This window comes from Pseudogymnoascus destructans, assembly GCF_001641265.1.
Source record: "Pseudogymnoascus destructans isolate 20631-21 unplaced genomic scaffold scaffold_2, whole genome shotgun sequence".
Taxonomy (NCBI): Eukaryota; Fungi; Ascomycota; class Leotiomycetes; order Thelebolales; family Thelebolaceae; genus Pseudogymnoascus; species Pseudogymnoascus destructans.
Genome location: NW_020167521.1, coordinates 215,903 through 237,627, shown reverse-complemented (window position 1 = coordinate 237,627; position 21,725 = coordinate 215,903). Strand labels below are relative to the sequence as shown.

At 47.6% G+C, this 21,725-nt stretch overlaps 4 protein-coding genes across 4 annotated transcripts; 1 reads left to right on the top strand and 3 right to left on the bottom strand.

Annotated features, from left to right (window-relative positions):
• Window positions 1–8,140: 8,140 nt before the first annotated feature.
• VC83_09589 (uncharacterized protein) lies at window positions 8,141–9,330 on the bottom strand. Its single transcript, XM_024473002.1, has 5 exons — window positions 9,244–9,330; window positions 8,968–9,189; window positions 8,741–8,830; window positions 8,500–8,683; window positions 8,141–8,455 (listed from the first exon to the last, which is right to left on the bottom strand). Exons 1-5 carry the CDS (start codon window positions 9,286–9,288, stop codon window positions 8,148–8,150), a joined length of 849 nt encoding a protein of 282 aa, XP_024328770.1. The 5' UTR covers window positions 9,289–9,330; the 3' UTR covers window positions 8,141–8,147.
• A 752-nt stretch (window positions 9,331–10,082) lies between these two features.
• On the bottom strand, window positions 10,083–11,492 carry VC83_00732 (uncharacterized protein; the record flags this gene model as incomplete). Its single annotated transcript, XM_024464419.1, has 3 exons — window positions 11,119–11,492; window positions 10,771–11,070; window positions 10,083–10,722 (listed from the first exon to the last, which is right to left on the bottom strand). Exons 1-3 carry the CDS (start codon window positions 11,268–11,270, stop codon window positions 10,083–10,085), a joined length of 1,092 nt encoding a protein of 363 aa, XP_024327699.1. The 5' UTR covers window positions 11,271–11,492.
• A 1,320-nt stretch (window positions 11,493–12,812) lies between these two features.
• VC83_00731 (uncharacterized protein) lies at window positions 12,813–13,840 on the bottom strand (the record flags this gene model as incomplete). The annotated part of the gene is made up of 4 exons (XM_024464418.1): window positions 12,813–13,003; window positions 13,057–13,089; window positions 13,587–13,726; window positions 13,797–13,840. The coding sequence occupies 4 exons, from the start codon at window positions 13,838–13,840 to the stop codon at window positions 12,813–12,815; spliced, it is 408 nt and encodes a 135-aa protein (XP_024327700.1).
• A 649-nt stretch (window positions 13,841–14,489) lies between these two features.
• VC83_00730 (uncharacterized protein) lies at window positions 14,490–14,936 on the top strand (the record flags this gene model as incomplete). Its single annotated transcript, XM_024464417.1, has 1 exon — window positions 14,490–14,936. The coding sequence occupies one exon, from the start codon at window positions 14,490–14,492 to the stop codon at window positions 14,934–14,936; it is 447 nt and encodes a 148-aa protein (XP_024327701.1).
• Between the last annotated feature and the right edge of the window lie 6,789 nt (window positions 14,937–21,725).

Sequence of the window (21,725 nt, the reverse complement as noted above, 5' to 3'; positions counted from 1 at the left end):
GGCTTAATGTTATGTTTTGTAATAAGGGCGTTATATGTGAGAAAGAATTCCTCAAACACCTCTTTCTTTTGTGCTTGCTTCCGATGTGTATTTAACGTCTTCGTGTGAATTGTATGAAATTCGGGGTGTGCTTTTAGAAAGCGTTGTAGCCACCGTTGTGATGGTATCGTACGATTAGGTCGTAAGTCTGCAACTGCCCGTAGTATCATAGATCGGTTGGCAGGGACCCCGCGCTCAAGTTGGTCGTATATGAATTGACAGACCGCGGTCTCTTGCGATTGAGATAAGACTCGATTGCTACCTCCGTGGGGTAATTGAGGAGACGTAGTACTCGTAATACGACGTCGGAGTGTCTCACGGTTGACATTGAATTTATTTGCAACCCAAGCAATTGTATATGTACTTGGTTGTTTTAAGAAGAACTGTTGGGCCTCATTAAGGCGAGCAATCATAGTAGGATCGTTATTTTGAGGCATTGTAGATACTACGTTATGAAGAATACTATTATTTTTTCTATATATCAAAATAGCGGTGTACGCACATCTTGCTGTCGCACGCACAACTTGCTGTCGCCACCTACGAGCGAAGCGAGTGGGTGGAACACCGAGTAAAGCCTTTGCAGCACCGTACGAAGATTTGTATAATCCGGATTTAACTCCAGCAACAGCTTGTGCCAATAAAACTTCTAGTTCTTCAGCTTTCTGACTATTGATGCTCGATATTCCCCACTATCCCGTTTACGCCATTCTCCCGGTTACGCCACGACTTACGTTATCGCTTACCACCACGATTAGTGTGCCAGGCTCGGCTTAAGGTTAGGCCTTAACGGGGCAGTCGAGCTGGTCTAGGAGGCGCTAGGACAAAGCTTGGAGATAAGACGGCTTCTTGTAAGGGTTTTCTACTGTTAACGAGTTAGTCAGATTGTGACTGTTCAACGCACTCTTGAGTGCTTTGCGAACGGAGGATGGCTTACCATAATGGACACGTGCTACTCAAATTTAAGAGCCATGGATCGATACAGCGTTGGTGATAGATGTGACTGCAAGGAAGTATCCGAACGTTTTCGTTCTCAACAAAACTCTCTATGCAGACAGAGCAGCTGGCAGTGTGTATAGCCCGCGGCTTCTCTCTTTTTATCGTTGATTGGAGTTGTCTCCGCGGCGAATACGTATTCCGGGCAGATTCATCGGCATCGCCAGGTCTTTGCTCTTTCAGTAGCAGCCTGTTATATCTCATGACTGGTAGTGATTCTAGGAGGGAAGTTCGAATTTCTTTTTGAAAGCGCCTTTCCTCGCGCCCTCGCTGGTTTCGTACAGAAGCAGGGGCGATGACGAGAGGCCGTCCTCGATTCATGTACCTAACAACGACTATGATAATTACGATCGATACTCCGAGAATGGCTATCGAGATTCCCACTTTGCTCTTGCCATTCGTGGTAATAGGCCGCGGACTAGTTGCTATACTCAAGTCAGAACCATACGTTTGACTAGACCACCGAGATTGACAGGACTTACACAGCACTGCCATGTTGCGCAACGTCAGGTCCACCTCATTCATAGCTCATAATGGGCTTGGATGTAATACTTCTCATTCTGTCGTGGAGACGTGTGTAAGCTCTGAATATGATGCAAAGCATTAGTCTACCTTCTAAGATAACATAGGTGCTGCCAACGTATTATATGCGAGTTTGGCAAGGCTTTCTGAGCGTATTCACCCCGCATATTTCGAAGTCACAGCAATCAAAAACAAGTGAGGATTCATTGCTCGGCGACGAAACTAGATTGGAGCGGGCCAAAATGCCTCATGTCGCTCATAATAGGAGTGAGCTAAAATTGGAAAATGTGTCATCTGCACGAGGGCAGGGACACTAATCGAGTCGTGCATTCGTAGTTTCGATTCATTTCGTTTACTTGCCACAAAGCTTGACATTCATTCTCCTCACACACTGTGGTGTGAGCAGCGTTTAGTATCAAGCGCTTCGACGCACTTCGCTCAAGCCAGATCGTGCCACGCCAACCCGCCCTATCCCACTGAGCCAAAACGGTAAATGGAAATTATACCCTGTCGTGATTAATAAGCCACCACGTGATGCTCACCGCCAGCTCTTCGAAAGTGATAATTATACAGAACTCACCTGAGTGGTACTGTCCTTGCTGTCGGCTCGTCCTGCTGATTCGCCAACCGCCGCCCTGATACCTAGGTGTTAGAGAAAGATACGGGGAGCCTGGGGAATACGGGCACTTTAGGCCCAGGAAATTGGGATTTTCCCAGGCGACCCGTCGGATTCTCCATTTGGGACTCGGGGTGGATTGGCATCGGGGTGATGTAATTAAATCACCCGAACCCAATACCCGAACCCCTATTCTGGAGAGTATTCAGGCTTCCCCCGATGCCCTACAAATACAGTACGTAGGCCCAGTAGATAGTGTAGTAATCAAATCAATTAATTATTCTATATACTGTAGTCTACTGTCGAGTTTTCCTACCCGTTGCGCAAAAGCCCGAAGGTCCGGTCACCAAACACACCGCACGATTTGCGCGCGGTCGCAATATTTCGGTCCTCTTCCTACAACAACACTAGGCAGACCTCCGAAGAGCCCTTGGCAATAGGCGATCCGTGACAAATTCACGTTCCAGACACCGAAGAAGACCCCCCTTGCAGCTACGTACTGCTGTGTAGAAGAGGGTTGCAACTAGAAGGTTTGTGCCCGTAAGGTGGATGGCGGTTTGCTTGTTCTTGCCATTAAGGAGAGCGAGCACAACTGCCTCGGCCGCGGCGCGCCAAAGAAAGGGGCTGCTGCAAACGCAGACTGGCTAGACGATGTTATAGTCCAACATCTTAATGTCACAAAGGCTACAGAGCCTCGTGAGATCCAGGAGTGCCTATGGGTACGATTTAGTGAGGAGGTTAGCTATAGAGTAGCCCATCTCTGTCGTCAACACCTCCTTAATGAGGATATTAGTATGCACTAGCGCAGCTTTCAGCTGCTACGAGCATACCGAGACTCTAAGAGAAGTCTCCTGGAGTATATGTGGATCTTCAAATCCACCCTAAGACAGGTAGCCCCTTGTTTCCCCCTCTTTTCCTAGCTAACTAAGCTATAACGGCCACAACACACTACTAGCTTAGGGGGTGGTGGAGTTAGAGAACCGCTTGTTGTAGGAGTGGTCTTTCCTCCATCTTCGACAGGCAATCCCTCAAGTCTCAACAGAGTCTTGCATAGTCATTTCAGACTGTGATAAGGGCCTACTTAAGGCTAAGAGGATCCTTGGTCCTGTGGTGGAAACTACGTGGTGTTGCCCCTACATCTTAGCTATTTAAGAAGGTTGGCTACACTACTGTTACCTCAATGTTCTAGGCTGTAGCGAGGGCTCGAACGCCCTAAGATTTTGACTACGCAATGGCGCGGCTTGAGGAGACAAAGCTAGAAGCAGCAGCTTGGCTATAGGAGCTCCTAATCCTCTAGCTTCTTGATGCGTTATGGCATTGAGTAATGGACAAGAGGGCCTTCCGTCTTACTACAGCTACAAAGGCCATTAGCGAAGGCTTTGCCTACACCCCCTTTTGTGCTAACCTTGTTGCTAAAAGCTGCTAGTATGCAAGAACAAACCTGGTAACCCCCCCCCCTTTACAAATACAGTATTATTAACCCTTACATAGGTTTAGGCGTCATCGCTAACGCAGGCACGAGTGGTTGGTGCCTCTAGCCTTATCTGTAAGGATGCCACCTTACACGGGGTGCATTCGGACCCCTAAGGGGACGCGCAGTAGATAACATAGTAGTACAGCAACATAGGGGTTAGAGTCGGGGTCGATTCGGATTACCGACTAAGTAGTACCGAGGGTACGCTAAGCTTGATTAGAGTCGGACCCGAGATGGATATTTAAGGGGTAGGAAGCTGTAAGCTCCCCCTTTATCTTTTTTGTATCCTTCGTAGTAGACCTATAGGATAGAATACAGCATCACCTCCGACTCGCACTCCCATATGCACCTACGGAGAGCCGTATTCCCTGTGTCCTTACATTATCCACCTTGTGGTTTGGCTGAAGGAACATGTTCCTACTAGCGATATCAAGCAAATGGTGTGCCTTATAGGCATGCTACGAGCTTCATATTCCGCTAGAAGCTCACACTCAAGCCCTTCTTGCCTCCTGTTTTGTCGACAGCAGTTTGGCAAGAAGCCTTCACAACGACATTTCTACGCTCCACCCCTGCACTAACAAGCCTTGCTAGGCGCTGGCAACACGAGTCCCTCGAGGTAGGCCAAGGAAGAAAAGGATAAGAGTAGGTGAGGGCCGTGGCACTCGAAGATTACACCAAGAGGATATGAGCCCTCTAGAGGGCACTGTACATGGCATAGTACAGCACTGTTCTCGTAATGCTTGTAGGAGCTGTGGCGAGCAGGACGGTCATAACGCTAGGAGCTGCTGTAGGCCTCATACATGATAGAGGCATCATAGGGGTTTACGGGGGGATAAGGGGTTTAAGGGGGTGGTATAGGGGTTTAGGGGCAGCAAAGGGTGGAGGAGTAAGGGAGGTGGTTGCTGTCGCTCTTCATGGCGACAGTAGGGCTGACTAGAGTGGGGGGCAGTGAGCATCACGTGGTGGCGTATTAATCACAACAGGGTATAATTTTCGTTATAGTCAAATTACAGGGTATAATTTTCATTTACCAAAGCCAAAAAGACTATAACCGTGGGGGGAAGCGAGTGCGTCCACTCGCTTATGAGAGGAAGCAAGTGCGTCCTCTCAAATTGCGACCGTAAGTACCCAACTGTCATACTGACATTCGTTGCACTCATGTCATACTGACATTAGTTGCACTCAGTTTGCTATCAAACTCAAGAGCAAACTTAGAAATCTCCTCCTCAAACCTACAAGTCACCATACATATCTTGGCTTATCACACCAACAACAGAAGCAATACTACTCAACGATTGCTGCAAACTCTTCTACTACATCTGTTTATGCTACATACATCACGGCATATCATTTGAACACTCATTGAACAAGTTATTAAGAAAATCTCCTCCTTAAGGGGGTGGGCCAATACTACCACATGGCATATCTCTACCAACTAGAGGCCTAGGAACATGAACGATAGCTCTAGAAGCTTCTACAACCCTCTATGATTCATTACACGTCATCGCTCCTTAGTTACCCACAAGATTGGTTAAGTTATGACATAATTTATCTATAGGTACTCTGACCTTGGACCTCCTTTTCACTTCCTATAGGCTAGGAACCCAAGAGATGGTTCTATGGGATTCTCTTACGTTCACTACATGATTAGCAAGCTAGTTGTGGGTCGCACTTGATTTCTAATACATTTACCAAGCCTGGTTAGTCATGGAAAGTCATGGAAAATGAGAGAACTACACTCCTTTGGCATAAATAGGATTGCCCTTTCCTTAAGAAAGGGCAAGCAGGCAATACAGTAAATCGACTAGCACATACTTCTACGTCTTTTCCAAGCTTCCAAGCATTGATCTTGTTATTCTCTGTTTTTGAAAAGTCAGTGAGGTGCTAACCTCTGACTTACCCCTGAGTTCTCAGACTCAACATTTGTTGCAACTTGTCTAAACCACTTCACCACATCATACACCTGATTGCTGCGTTGTGGAATAGTCTAAGCTACAACCCTTTGGCTCTGTTTCCTAAGACAGTATGTTGTCTTAGTAAATTCATCCCTTCCTTGGGTGGCTAGATTCTCATATCTGGTGCACCCACCATTACAACTCAGTTTGCTATCAAACTCAAGAGCAAACTTGGAAATCTTCTCCTCAAACCTACAAGTCACTATACATATTTTGGCTTATCACACCAACAACAAGAGCAATACTACTCAACGATTGCTACAACCATCTATGATTTATTACACATCATCGCTCCTTAGTTACTGGGCCGATATTACCACATAGCATATCTCTACAACCCTCTATGATTCATTACATGACATCACTCCTTAGTTACTGGGCTAATACTACACATGACATATCTCTATCAACTAGAGGCCTAGGAACATGAACGATAGCTCCAAAAGCTTCTACAACCGTCTATGATTCATTAGACGTCATCGCTCCTTAGTTACCTACAAGATTGGTTAAGTTGTGACATAATCTGTCTATAGGGGTACTCTGACCTTGGACCTCCTTTCACTTCCTATAGGCTAGGAACCTAGGAGATGGTTCTATGGGATTCTCTTACGTCGACTACAGTTACCAAGCCTGGTTAGTCATGGAAAGTCTTGGAAAATGAGAGAACTACACTCCTTTAGCATAAATAGGATTGCCCTTTCCTTAAGAAAGGGCAAGCAGACAATACAGTAAATCGACTATCACATACTTCCACGTCTTTTCCAAGCTTCCAAGCATTCATCTTGTTACTCCTTGTTTCTGAAAAGTCAGTGAGGTGCTAACCTCTGACTTATTCCTGAGTTCTCAGACTCAACATTTGTTACAACTTGTCTAAACCACTCCACTATATCATACACCTGATTGCTGCGTTGTGGAATAGTCTAAGCTACTACCCTTTGGCTCTTTTTCCTAAGACAGTGTGTTGTCTTAGTAAATTCATCCCTTCCTTGGGTGGCTAGATTCTCACATCTGGTGCACCCACCATTACACTAGGTGATAGCATGGTGACGCTTGTAAGGATGCCTTCTCGTCTCTCATTCTAGGGAGTAGATTCTGGGTAGCTGGAGCGTCACGTGTGATCATTTGAGTGATCATTTGGGTGGGCTAACCGAGTCGGAACCGAGTCGGATGGGTTTTGGTACTTGACAGAATCGACTCACGGGGTTCCCCGATGATCTTTTTTGTATCCTTCGTAGTAGACCTATAGGATAGCATCTGTTTAGCCTCCGACTCGCACTCTCATATGCTATTACTGTGAGTTGGGTGCCCTGTGTCCTTACAACGCTAAGCTTTAGAGCTGTTTGTTTCTAGAGTATTAGTAGTATCGTCAAGGTCCAAAAATCGAGAGCTAAGGGATTCTAAGACTGTAGATTGGCTAAATTGACGATTGTATTGCTCGAGGAACCACTGTATAGTGGTCTTTTGTGTAGGTTTTGGATGGTGAGATCGATTCTAGGTTCAGAGGGCTTTTCGCTGTTCGAGAGTCATAGAATAGAGCTTTTTAGAAGGCATTTTGAAGGTATTCTAAGAGTAGTCTAGTAATTAGTTTAAGTTGATAATTAGGAAAAGGGACTCGTGATTTGTATGACGAATGGAAGGATCTGAAGAAAGTTATCGAGTTAGCTAGAAAATCGACTAATCGTGTTGTCACATCACGTGGCAATCCAGGAGCCATCGCCATGGCCGAGTAAAAGGGGGATCGCCGAGCTTCTTCCCCCTTTCGCCCTAGTTAGTTGAGGGCACACGCAAGAGTATAAGTAGGGGCGAGCTGGCTTCAATAGAAAGCCAGCGGCTAGTTTGAATAGCTACCTACGAATGGAATACGATTCCCTGTTGAACTCCATGCTGCTTACCTGTCTTGAACATCGAGTGATATGATTCTCACACGTGTATTGACTTAACGAGATAATACTGTAGTATTCCGGCTTAGCGGAATACGCGTAACACGCTATATAACGGTCAGCACCCGTTACACAAGGTCAAAACTGAGGCATTTAAGCCTCCTCTAGTCTGGATGCTAGAACTTGATTTTGTGAATTGATGCAAGGCAATATTTGTATAAGATGTTAAACTTTGCTGTCAAGTCATGTTCTAGCCCCTTGCTATGGGGGTTAACTTAGGGTTAAAAGAGTTTGCATAACTTAATTTATGCTTGAAGATCTTTTAAGCACTTACACGATAATTTGATCACCTTTAAAGATTTGAAAGTGAGAGAGACTCGTTCACTTCCCTTCTTCGAGACTCTCTGAAATTCAGCTTGAGATTCTTCTCGAAACACTAGATGACACGACTAGAGTTTCACTTTCCTCTTGAGGCCCTTACAGCTCCTGAGATCGAACATAGGATTATTGAACCGATGGTATCCGCATTGACAGCGGAGATTTAGCCTTCCAATGGGCTCCAGAGATCTTGTCGAAAGGCACTCCAGGTTAAATCACGGACAGTTAGAGCAGCATAAGAATAATCAAGTCTATAAAACACATGAGTAGAGCATAATTCTATGTTGCATCTATGGTGTTCGTTCCAATGAGTGGACAGAGCTTCTTGCTGATAGTAACGATGATGGAGTTCGGAACACCGAAGTGGACGAGGGAATCCCTTGCAAGTTAATATCATTTGACTCACCGGCCCCCTGACCCACTCGCTCCATAGCTGCGAGATCAGCTTCTTGCCGTCGACGTGTTGATCTCTGGCTAGCCTTCTGCCTCAACCAAGGCATCAGGTTGAAATAACCACCACATGCAAATACACCACACCATAGCACGAATTCTGTTGCGTAGATCACCATTCCGAGGATGTCGAGTTCGGGTTGGAAAACTAATAGGTGAGCCATCGTCGGAAACTAGGTTGGGATCACCTACAAACAGAAATAAGGGAAAAGACGTCGCCTGCGGCGTCAATACCAACAAAGATGAAGCTAATTCCGCGAACGGTACGATGTACCCAAATATCGTAGTAATGCCTTAATACGCCAGCAGAGAGCAAGACAGTTGATAGAACACCCATTAAGATTACTGGCCAATGAGTTCCTTGATTGATCCCAGCCTATTTGGTCAAATGAGTACGTGGTACTCTCTTAGATATCCGCAGTTGATTACTTACCCGCAGCGCGAAGACTAAACCAGTCTCAACGCCTCCAAACAATACTGCCATCCCAGACACAAGTGCAGTACATTTTCCCTTGGATAGTTTCTACTTCAATCAGCAGGATTCTCTTATGGCTCATTCCTTTGATCAGCGCCTTTCTCGCTCGCTCTAGCTATTGCAAATCTGTGCAACAACGACGGGTATTAGGCAATTGAATAATAATCATAACAATAATAGCTTACATCACCATAATAGAAACACTGAGTCCAAGTAATCAAGCTCAGAAGTGTTAGGATTTGCGGCTGTATAAGAAGCGCAATATTGAAATTGCTTGTAATGTTGAAGACACCAAGCGGAACACCAGCAATGGCCCAAAGAAGCATCATCGAACGCTGCAAACCTTCCGTCGAGTGTCGGCGGTAATTGATAATTATTTGAGGAATGAGCTGGATAGACCAACAAACCTAACTTTGTGTGTTAGCCGTAGTGCTGGTGAATGAATAGCATGGAAAGCAGACTGAACCGAGTGTCCCGAGGACATTAGCAGCAATGGGGCTGTCCATAGCTTCTACGTAATAAACCCTTGATTTGCGATATATTTCGACGCCGATAAAAAAGGATGAAGAACGAAGTGAATCCTCAGGCAGCAGCCCACCAAAAGCGCAGCTTGTTGGGAAACGGGCCGGGAGTCGGAGGAACGCCGTGATTTTGGCCCTGGAAATCTGGTAATCTCCACCGTAGGAGCCAGTGTTCCCATGGTCCTTAGCGGGGCAGAAGGTGAAAACTCCGCACCAAAATCGATGTGTTACTGGGGGGTTTCGGGGGTTTCGGGGGTTTCGGGGGTTATGGAAGGCTCCTCCAGCGTATTTACATTAGAATAGAAAAGCAATTGAATTGATTACTGCACTATGGTGATACTGGCTTCCGCACCACTAGGGGGTTATTTATCACTTAGTGCACCGTACTACACCATACAAATTGGCTGTAGCCTGCCGTACCATACGCGCAATCCTCAACACAGCTAATGCAGACTTAGCGCGCCGGAAGGCGACACAATGAGAGTTTTGTCGTGCAATTCTGTGCTACATGAAAGTGATTTCCGTCAACTTTAAGAGAGGAGGAGAGAGGGGAAGGGAGGCAACAGTGAAACATCTCTATCTTTCGTATAGAATGGCAGCAAAGACAACAACAGTGACCACGAAAATAACAGCTATAACGTTGCGGTTCCATCCGCCTGTGCTAAAATGCAAAATAAGAACACCAACGCTGCCCATCAATAAACCGAACTCGGCCATACAAATGCAACGCCTGTGAAATGTGCCAACTAAACCCCCCAACCCGCTTGATGGGATAAGCCTCATGTCAAATTGCACTCGGCTTCCTTGTATCCAATGGAGCCCCCTATCAGCTCGCTCATTACGTCCCTAGCACTCACGATGCCCAGCGGCTTACCATGGTTGGTCCCCGTCTCCGATACCAACACCAGATGGACCTTCCGATCCCGAAAAACTTGAAAGAGTTCCTGACAGCTGGCATCACATCTGACCACGGGAAGAGTGTCGAGAGACAGCTGTCCGACAGTCACTTCCTCCTCAAAGTTGAGCGCGACAAGAGACTTTATTGGCAAAACCCCCACAAAACTTGTTGGTTGACCCTGTATATGAATGGGGACAGAACTATATCCGGATTTAAGAATATTATACCGTGTCATGTCGTTGAGGTAGGTGTCGATGCTCAGACTAAAGAGCTTCGGCAGCGAAGTCATGATTGATGAAATCGGCACCTCTTTCAAATCGAGGACTGAAGAGATGACGGTTACGTCTTCTCGGTTCAGACGTTCATCTGGTGACAAATTCAGGCCTTCGTGGAGCATGACTAGTGTCTTTAGCCCAGCTCTGTTGAAGACAAGACCATGGTTTGCTCCTAGCAGGCGATCCAGGAGTTCGGCAATGGGATATGCCACTGGAAATAGTCCATACATCACCCATAGCACATATCTGCATACCAGTCAGAAGGCTCCTAGGATGAAGAATGAATGGACCTACCTCGATGAACAGGCTCCAATAGTTAATCCGTACTTGGCACATATACTCTGGGGGCTGATCTCTCCAAAAATCATAATCAGTACTGAGGAAGCTAGAACAGCAAACAATCCACCCTTTATGTCACGATCCAGGACAATTGGTAAAGTTTCATTCGCGATGACATTTCCTAACAAAAGAGAAACCAAAACCCAATGTCTTCCACGTTGAAGGATGTCCAAGACTTTCTGAGCATTATGTCTCTCCTTTCCGGTTCCAGATTTCGCAATGGCTTGGAGATAGACTTTATCTTGACTCATGAATCTGGCAGTGGATTAGAGGTGATTCAGACTGTTAAGGTAAAATACTTACGCCAGCGTCAAGCCAGCAAATAACCCTCCCAACAGTACCAGAGCGATTGAAAGTCCTCCATTAAGAAAGTACTTCAGAGCCTCGGACGTCGCAATCCCATCTTGCGCCATAGTTTGGTTTACAAAATCTTTGACCAAAAAAAGCCTATACATAATACCAGTTTCTTGGAGAAGTAATAGCCACAGACACAAAAGCAGAACTGAAGCTCACTTCATGGCATCCGCTTCAAGTGGCATTTGATAGCTCTACGGTATCAGAGAGAAACACACGACAATCGAAGTACTTTCAAAATTTCGTCCCGTCCTCCTTCGAACCTGTCAACGGACGCTATCTCTCAATTGTCATGTGTCAAATGTAGATGGAGATAATAGCAATCATGGACGTGAAGTGTAAAAAATCCCTCAAATGCTCATTTCTTGGCGCGTGCAGCGATAATGTTCACAAAACCACTCAAAAATTAGCATCGCTATGAGGGATTTTACTGTCTAATTGCCGAGATTGCGAGCATTTTAAAACGGTATAGGCGCTTATCTGGGAAATTATGCCTAGAAGAGACACAAATCCAACACACGAGAAACAGCACTTGTCCCCTGAAGACGTTCAGGCTCCTCCACCACCTCATCCCTACCACCTCGTTATCCCTATCTCACCCAAATATACGGCGTTCATCTCAGGACCGTGATACTTCAAGCCAGGAAATTGGGAGCAGTAGAGGCAGATTGCTACTTCAAGCAGCTCGTTCGCGGCATAGCATGACTTCACTGCGTCGGGATAGTACATCGAGATCTCAGGTCTGACAATCTCCTATTAATAGTCAGTGATTACTAAAGATTGGGAATTTTAGTCTCGCAAAATGCTTTAGGAAAGCTGCAGAAGGCAAGGTTGAGTGAAGAGGAGCAGCAAGAGGAGTAGGTGTGTCCAGTGCATTGCGTTCAAGGTATTTGTCGACGCATAATCGATTCCAGGGACGTTGATATGTGGGCGATCGGTGCCATATGAGAAAGGCAAGCTGCTTTGGGATTTTGTTGCTGAGGGCGCAGTTGAGTGTTATAAACGGTATTTACTGGAACACACAGGTCTTTGGAACTTGGGTAATCTGAGTCCTTCAACGGCCTTCAGTGGTACAGGGGTTAACTGCTTTCAATTTTGTCGATGGGTCATACATTCATTACTGGATCCCTGTCCTGAGAATAGGCTTACAACTTTGCGGGTGTTAAAGTTGAATAATCTGGCGAGATAGAACTGTGCGAGGCTGCCTTGAGTGAAAGATTACGCCAGGCGTAACCAGTTTGGCTTGGTTGGAGCCTAAACTGGAATTCAAGTGACGCAAAGGGAGACCAAAGCCAGAGCCGGGTGCTACGGAAATATAGAAGATGAATCCAATTCAAGATCGAAGCTATTTTAAAGGGAAAATGTCCATTCCGTAAGAGGGGAACGCTACTGTAGATTTGAGGCGTTGGAAGAGCTGAGCCCTAGAAAAGAGTGCCAAATTTACCAACTCAAGAACTTGAAACCAAGAGCACAGCCAAAATCAATATTACATCTCTCAGATGCCTTCCCACTCCGCCCCAACAACCTTCCTTGTCCTTTGATTCCCTAAATACAAATCTGCAAACGCAAACACAGCGATCAACATAACGAATCCCAACAGCAGCTCAGGCATCATCCCTTTGTGTGGCAGCTCTCTTTGGAAATCAGCTTCGATGGGCCTCTGCCTCCGAAAACTCGGAGGCTCGCCGAGGTGCGAGCTGGTAATCTGTTTCCAACTGGGCGGCTTCAAGGCTGATGTTGAAAGTGGCCGCGAGGTAGGAGGCGTAGCGGTTGCGGTAGGCGGCAGTTATTTGGGCTGTGGATTTGGAGAGACGGTCTGATGAGGAGCAATACACTTCCGTTATTAGATTAAATGGACAGAGGCATTCCCAGTGAGGCATATATTACCTGGAGTGACTTGGAGGGCGACAGAAGGTTGGACTTTGGGCGGATTAGAAGTAGCTGAGGCAGCGTTAAAGGGCAATTGAGCCATATGAGTTCAGGACGTGAAGATAAGAGGGAAATAAAAGATAATCAGGGAGAATGAACAAGAAGGAGGAGAAAATGCAGAGTAAAGTGGGTTGGTGAAGGTTGTAAGAGGAGGGTGTATGCAATCAGCGAAAGGTCGTCATTTTCCCCATACACAAGAGAGATAGATATAAATGCAAACCTGAGAGCATGAGAGGGGTAGCCTTAGTAAATACATAGCATGTGAGCGGTTAGGAAGGATTACGATGCTATAATCCTATGATGAGGAGCAAGTGAAGATCGCGAAGGTGCTGAATGCGCGATATTTTCTCTGTGGATGAGCGATAATCCCCAAAACCATTTGCCGCTTTTGCAGGGTCGGCTACTAACCTTATGTAGAGAGCACATAATACCTCCAAATATTTAGCTGAGGCTTTTTTTGGCCTGATCTAGCCACTATCGCATTGTACGTCGAATGTCGTCTGGATCATACAACGGATCAACTAGCGGCCTTACAATGCGTATATTCATCCGCGGGTCCTTCAGCTGCTCCAACGTATACAGGTCATCTAGTAAGGCGTCCGTGTCAGCATCACTGTATCTTTGAACCCTATGTAAATCCACTCACCAATGTTAGCATTGCCTCTTCATCTCCTAGCGATATCTCCTCTGCCTCATACGACCGCACCTCGCTGAGGCTTCGGTGGGAGCCAGGGCGTTCCATTGCAGTGTATCAGGCACTGTTGACGCTGAAATACGCTTCAGCGCATTGCATCTGTTCAGGACTGTGTGTGTGGAGATGTTGAAAGCAGAAAAATGGCCGTGGTAGAAGTCGTATGCGTGAATAAGAATCTGCGAGCTTTATCGATAAGTGGCTCTTCAGGACAGCACAAGGAGGAAAAGCATTGGATGGGGAAGATGCAAGTCTCGTCTTGGGGAAATCGCTCATCCACGCAGCATCCACACGGCATCCAAACGGGTACCAAAATATCGCGCAAGCCTAGATCTTGGTCATTATGAGGAGATATCAAAGAGCTGACACAAACCAGCGTCTGTAGACCCCAATTGATAAAGCAAACTAGAGGGAAAGTCGGAACGAGCAGGGGCAAGAGCTTCGGCGACGACACTGTCGTCAACAGAAGTTCTCCCGTCCAGGCCACAATAATCGCATTTGAGGGATTTTCGCCCAAGCAACCAAGCAATCAAGCAAACTTCATTGCGGATTTTAGACTACTCGAATCCGATCTCTAAAAGCTGAGGGAAAGCAATCAATCGTTCGTTTTATACCTTCGATATCCCAAGCCCAGCCTGACCTTCCCTTCTCTCACTGACCTCCTCGGCTACCTTCCAATCAATAACCTCGTACTCCGTACATGATGTCTCAAGATATGGATTGGTCGCCACCCTTCTGCCTTGCCTGTGATAGGCAGACTGGGGGCAATGCCTACTGCGGAGAGGACTGTCGTCTGGCCGAGTACGGGGGAGCCAACACAGGCTCAGAGGCCAGCTCGCCTCCCTCCCATCAGGCTTCGATCTCATGGCCTTCAAAACCAAGCAACAACTTCTACGGCCCATCAGGCTACGACGTCACCAAGAGGCCGTCGACCTCGTCGTCTCACCCAAGACCTCAAACTCAGCCCATCTACACCAGGCCAGTCTTGACCCCCTCGTCGTCCCAATCTTCTCTCTTCTCGGCGCAGAGCTCCTCGTCGACCTCCTCCGAGCAAGTCCAACTCTCTGACAAAGCCCGTCGCGAACTTCGCGGCTACGCCAGCTCATTCGATCAATCCCGCAATCACCGCAGGCAGTCCGCATCATAAGTCTTCACACTAGACACTCTTAACTCACGATATATACGAACGACCAAACTCCACTTCACCCAACTTCCCCTCACACACTACCCTCACACACATACATGACCATTTTACACTTGCTCTTCAGCATCAGATTGGGTGACTCGGAATGGTTCAAGAACCTTGAATCTTCCAGTGATTATCGGCCAGGTTGATGGCTACCAAAGGAAGTAATTTAGCAATTGGAACTTCCACCGCCGGTCGGGTTAAAACGTGGAACTGTTTATAACGTGGGGGCAGTGCGCGACTCGGTGTACAACCTCCCCACTCCCCATAAACTTTAACACGCGCTTTCTCAACCATCCCCAATGGAAATTCAAACGCAAGAAGCACGAATCATTCTAGCTATCGAGGCTATTCGCTCATCTAAAAAAATAAGTTGTCGCTCTGCTGCAAAGACCTACAATGTCCCCAAATCTACCCTTCGTGATAGAATGGCTGGCCGAACAACTCGACGCGAATCTAGGGCCAACTGTCATAAATTGACTAAGCTACTCGGTGGTTTGTCCACCTACGAGCGAAGCGAGTAGGTGGCGAAAGCGAGTTGGGTATGCGAAAGCGAGTTTGAGTATGCCACGTCGCCTCATGACAACCACTTCAATACTACCAATATGCCTCCAACCCATGATTCTGAATATAAATCTCGCATTGCAGAAGCTGTGCAGTTCTTTCTAAAGCCTCCACAAGCCCATACAATCTCCTGGGTCGCTACAAAATTCGACATCAAGTACGAAACTCTACGACGACACATATCGAAGCCGACATCTATGACGCACAAGCCATATGGAGGACAAAACCGAGTATTGACTCCTGCACAAGATGCTGCAATTTGCCAATTTATACATGACCAACTCGAGCGCAGACAGGATTAGATACCCTAATAGTCCAGGCAGAGAATTCTAAATGCCATATGCTAGATTAATTTAGCATATAAATGAAAGTGTAAGCATTTCACCTTAAGAGTAATGCGGCAACGCAGAAACTGAAATCATTAGGCCGTTTCTGAAATCAGTAACGTACATGTATAGCGAAAGCGCCAAACAAGCGAAAGCGCCAAAATGATGCGGTGACCAAACCCCCCAACTAAATGTTAAATTCCTCAACAACAAAACATGCCCCATAAAAACGATGAAAGCCAATTAGTGCTAGCTATCCAGGCTATGCAAAGCGACCCAAAGTTACGCCTTCGAGTTGCTGCTAGGATCTATTCTGTGGACCACCGCAAGCTAGGTCGTCGTCTAGAAGGTGTACCTTCACGACGCGATATCCAAGCCAACTCACGGAAATTAACTAACCTAGAGGAGTCCGTCCTTGTTCAGTATATACTCGACCTAGCTGCCAAAGGGTTTCCTCCTCGGCTGTCTGTTGTTGAAGATATGGCAAGTCGACTACTTGCAACACGCGACGCGTCACGCGTTGGGTCGCGTTGGGCTTCAAACTTTGTTAAGCGGCGTGTAGAGCTCCAGACACGCTTTCAGCGCAAATACGACTACCAGAGGGCTAAGTGCGAAGATCCAGAAGTTATTAATGGCTGGTTTGAGCTTGTGCGTAACACAATTGCGAAATATGGTATCGATGAAGCAGATATCTACAACTTTGATGAGACTGGGTTTATGATGGGCGTTATCTCAACTGCTATGGTTGTAACAAGCTCAGACGGGCGGGCAAAAGCAAAGAAGGTACAGCCTGGTAATCGGGAATGGGTTACAGTAATCCAAGGCGTTAGTTCTCAAGGTTGGGCAGTACCACCATTTATCATTGTTGCAGGCAAAAACCACCTTACATCTTGGTATGAGAATAGTGGATTTTCAAGCGATTGGGTGATTTCTGTTACTGAAAATGGCTGGACTACAAACGAGAGAGGCATGGATTGGATTCAGCACTTTGAGAAGCATACAAAGGCCCGGAGTGTTGGTGGTTATCGCTTGTTAGTCCTTGATGGTCATGAGAGCCACCACTCAGATGAGTTTGAGGAGTACTGCAAGGAACACAACATTATTACGCTTTGTATGCCTGCTCACTCTTCTCATCTACTCCAGCCACTTGATGTTGGCTGTTTCGGCCCGTTAAAGCAGGCCTATGGTCGGCAAATTGAAGATATGATGCAGGCTCATATTTCTCATATTACAAAGGATGACTTCTTTCCTGCCTTCCACGCTGCATTTAACACTACAATGACGGAAAGTAACATTCGAGGCGGGTTCCGAGGGGCAGGGCTTCTTCCATTTGACCCTGAGAGAGTGATATCTACACTTGATCTTAAGTTAAGGACACCAACGCCTCCAAGCTCCCGCCCAGGTACTGCTCAACCTTGGGTTTCTCAGACACCAAACAACCCAATTGAAGCTATGTCACAGTCTACATTTATTAAAACTCGGATTTCACGCCATCAAAATAGCTCTCCAACCTCAATCTATGCAGCTGTTGACCAGTTTACAAAGGGTGCATCGCAAATAATGCATCAATTAGCACTGCTAAAGGGAGAGAACCAAAACCTACGACAGGCAAATGAAGTACTAAGCAAGCGCCGGAGAGCTAGGAAAACACGACTACAGCAAGGAGGATCACTTAGTCAACAAGGGGCGCAAGAGCTACAGGATGAGAGGGATGTTGTGCAGCAGGTAGAGCAGGAAATAAGGGCAAGCCGTGGTCGGAAGCCAAGGGAAGAAACCCGTGCCCGTCGCTGTGGCAAGTGTGGTGAGACTGGGCACAATGCGCGCACGTGTCAGATTGTAATAGACACCTCTGAGGAAGAGGACTCCGAGTAGTTTCAATTGATTTCTAATGTTGTGGTAGATTTATCGCAATGTTTGTCATGAGGGTAGATAATTTTGGCGCTTTCGCTTGTTTGGCGCTTTCGCTATACATGTACGTTAGTGAAGTATGTTATTTAATTCGATAATCCACGAAAAACCTCACCACGATTTGCATATTATTTTTAATCTTAATTGGTTAAAATTATTACAAGCGTTGTGTTGTACGACTGTTTAATTAAAACAAAGCACTCTGCAGTAAGATAATAAATCAAAGTATTGAGTGTGATTTCTGCCTGATGTCGGCTGGTTAACGTATTCCTGCAAATCGGAGTACGCTGCTACAAGCTGTCGCAGACTTGCGACCGGGCAAAGAGCTGCCCTCTCGACGCTGGCTTCAACAGTTCCTTAAAGCCCACCCTAAACTCCACTCTATTCGTACGAAGGCATTAAATACTTAGCGAAAGCAAGCATAGAATCAGTCAAATTTCAAGGACTTCTTTATGAAGTATAATGCGATTCTTACAACATATAATATCAAGCCATGCAATCTCTAGAACTTTGATGAGACAGGTTATATAATTAGATGCTATCAGTCTATAGATGTAATTGTACTAGTCGGAGTAAAGCAGGTAAGTTAACTTTAGTACACGTAGGACTACAATAGTTTTTACACTAAGCAGAATTGTATAAGACAGAGCTTGATATTGTTGCTCTCTACACATTTCAAGGGAGGCAAAGGCTTAGGCACGGAAAAGCTTACTAGTGTTCCTAGTAGTGTAATATTGCAATAACGTGCATGTATAACGAAAGTGCCAAACAAGCGAAAGTGCCAAAATATCGCGACTACCCCATAAGAATTGCGATAAATCCACCACAACAATTTAAATTAATTAAAACTACTCGGAGTCCTCTTCCTCAGACCTGTCTATTACAATCTGACAAGTGCGCGCATTGTGTCCAGTCTCACCACACTTGCCACAGCGACGTGCATGGGTTTCTTCCCTTGGCTTCCAACCACTACTTGCCCTTATTTCTTGCTCTACTTGCTGCACAATGTCCCTCTCGTCCTGTAGCTCCTGTGCTACCTGTTGACTAAGTGATCCTCCTTGCTGTAGTCGTGTTTTTTTAGCTCTCCGGCGCTTGCTTAGCACTTCATTTGTGTAAGGACGCAGGGCACCGTATCACGAGAAGTGGCATATGGGAGTGCGAGTCGGATATGAGTCGGTGCAATCCTATAGGTCTACTACGAAGGATACAAAAAAGATGAAGGTGTCACCCTGTATGGCTGTTCCCTTAAAATACCCGAAACCGCTCCGACTCAGCTAGCTCCCTGTTTGCCTAAGGCTTCCTTACGTTATGTGCCTAAGGCTGTCAGTCGCGACTGACCCGTAACGGCCCCGAGTCTCGATGGCGCCACGTGACGGCCGTAACTACCCCGAGTAAGGAGGCATCCTTACACTACCCCCCGCCTTGAGAAGGTGCTTTGTCCTCAAAGCACGCAAGCCGAGTAGCTGCCGCGACGAGCCCTTGTTTGGGTTGGTGGGTGAGGTGCGGGCGCCAAGACTAGAATGCCCTTTGTTTGTCCAGAAGGCTGATGGTGGGCGGCCGTATAGGCACTGGAAGTGGTCTGAATCCGTTTGCGCAAAGTCGCGTCTTTGTTGTGTGCGCGGCGATTAGTGTTGCGAGGGTCCGTATTGGTATCGAATAGGGTCCGCGCGGTATGTGTCGAGGGGGAAATTTCGCGCTAACCCGATTCGGACGGCTTTGTTATAAGCCAGAATATGAATTCGAGCTTCGCCCAGAACTTGTTGTTTTCTTCACAACAACGATGCTGAGCCCCCCTCCCGAGACTGGTAAGTGGCCCTTCCGATGGTACAGCTGGATGCTAACAGGTTGTTTTTAGATACAAAAACACAACGAACGATTTGGTAGGTGACGGAACCGCGCTGGCGCGGTGGTGATAACTTGGGTTGGGCTGACGGGAAATCGCAGATTTCCAATTTGAAGATGCCGGTTCCCCCTCCTCCCGGCGCCCTCACTGTGGCTTTCCGCCAGCAGTGTATGCGCTGCGTGCGCGCCAAAGGGCGCAAGAAGGACGGAGATCCCGCCGTCTCGTGTGTGTGGAGCTTGGAAAGCTCCAAGTGTGAGCGCTGCGTGGCCCAACACGCAACGTGTGTTCCGGTGGGTTCTCGTTTGGTTTTCAGTTTTGTGGTTTGTCTGTCTGCCCGTCGCTGACCTCTGGAGATAGATCTCCTGGTTTGCTGGCCCGGAGTACCAGAAGCTCCTGGCTACCGAGGCAGCAACCCCTCCCGTCCCCGCCGCCATCAAGGCCGCTGCGGCGGAGATTGGGCGTGTGGTCACATTGGCCACCGCCAATATGCCGAAGTTCCGCTCCCCGGCCGAGCTTTCGGCCTATATGGAGAGTTGCGCCCTCCGCGCCGCCGTCGAGGATGGTCTGGAGGTAAGTTTTCCGTTTCCCTTGTGTGTTTTTGGTTCTCGCGCTGACGACCGTAGCGGGTCCGCCAGGCCGTGGCCGTCGTGGGCCAGAAATCGGCCCTGATCCTGGTGAACCAGGAGAAGGAGATCGCTGCCCTTGATGGGGTGGCTTCTGCGGTGGATGCGGTGGGGGAGTTGGTGAAGAGGATCCCCGACGTCCTCGCCGCGGCGGCGAAGGTGGGCGGTGGTGGGGGGAAGAAGAGGAAGAGGGGGGCGGAGGTGGAGGAGGAGGGGGTGACCGTCGACCTTGGGTGATAGGCCCTGTGTCGGAGGGAACTCGGGCGTGGTCTTTCGCGTGGGGTCACTTCGACCCTTCGTCTCTCATGGTGGTAGCCGTTTGTTGCGACGCCGGTGAGACGTTTGGGAAGGGTGGCTTCCACAAGGGCTACGGCTCTGAGGGTGCCCTGGCTTAGAGGGTGTTTAGTTTAGTGTCGTAGGTAGCAACGACGCTGTTTTCCTCCGCTTTGCCGTGCCTCTCGTGATCGTAGCTTGGTTTGCCTGTCTCCCATTCCGTGATCCAGCCGGGTAGGTCCTGCGGCGGTCCTGGCAGGTTTGGGTACTCCGCGTGGAACTCCCGGATTTTGTAGGGGGAGTTCTTAAAGTTTGAGGCGGGGTACCATTCCGGGTCCGGATCGTATCCGACCCAGGATACCTGGTATTGAAGTTGTTTTCGCCGGATCCTTACGGCGAGGATCTTTTCGACCTCCCACTCCTCTAGGCCGTCTACGACTTCGCTGCTTGGCTCAGGCACTGCTTGACCGGGCAGCGGGTTATTCGGAGCCTTGATGAGTACGTCTGGAGAGAAGACATCGTGTATTTGGGAACCCTTCGGTAGGTCTAGTCGGAAGGCGTGTCCGATTTGTTCCAGTACCGTATAGGGTCCGACCCATTGTTGCCCCAGCTTACGGCTAGGGCGGTGATTTTTCAGATTCTTGGTCGATAGGTAAACCTTGTCTCCTACATCCCAGTCAATGGCTCGTCGGCGTCGATTCGCGTATTTAGACATATCCTCTTGTGCTTTGGCCATGTTCTCCTTTGCGTAAATCCATGCGGAGTGCATGCGGTTTGCTACTGCTTTGGCTTCCTTCTGGTTCATGACTTCCCTAGGGGTCGTGGCTTTCGGGGTTTCCCAGTCCCAACTGGTGCGCGGATCAGTTCCGTACTTGAGTCGGTAGGGGGTCATTCCGATCGAGGCATGGGGAAGGGTCATTTGCACCCGATCCATGATGGGAATGAGCTCGCTCCAGTTATCCTGGTAATGTGATACGAAGGGCCTCAGTCTCTGATCGATATACCTATTCATGATTTCCATCTGCCCGTCGGTCTGCTTGTGATAGGCTGTCGACAGCTTAATCTTGACCCCTATGATTCGGCAGAACTCTCGCCAGAAAGCTGATATGAATTGGGGTCCGCGATCACTAATGATCGACTCTGGGGTGTGTTCCGAATCGATATATCCATTCGATGAATAGCTGCGCCATTTGGCGGGCATCGGTGGTCTTAT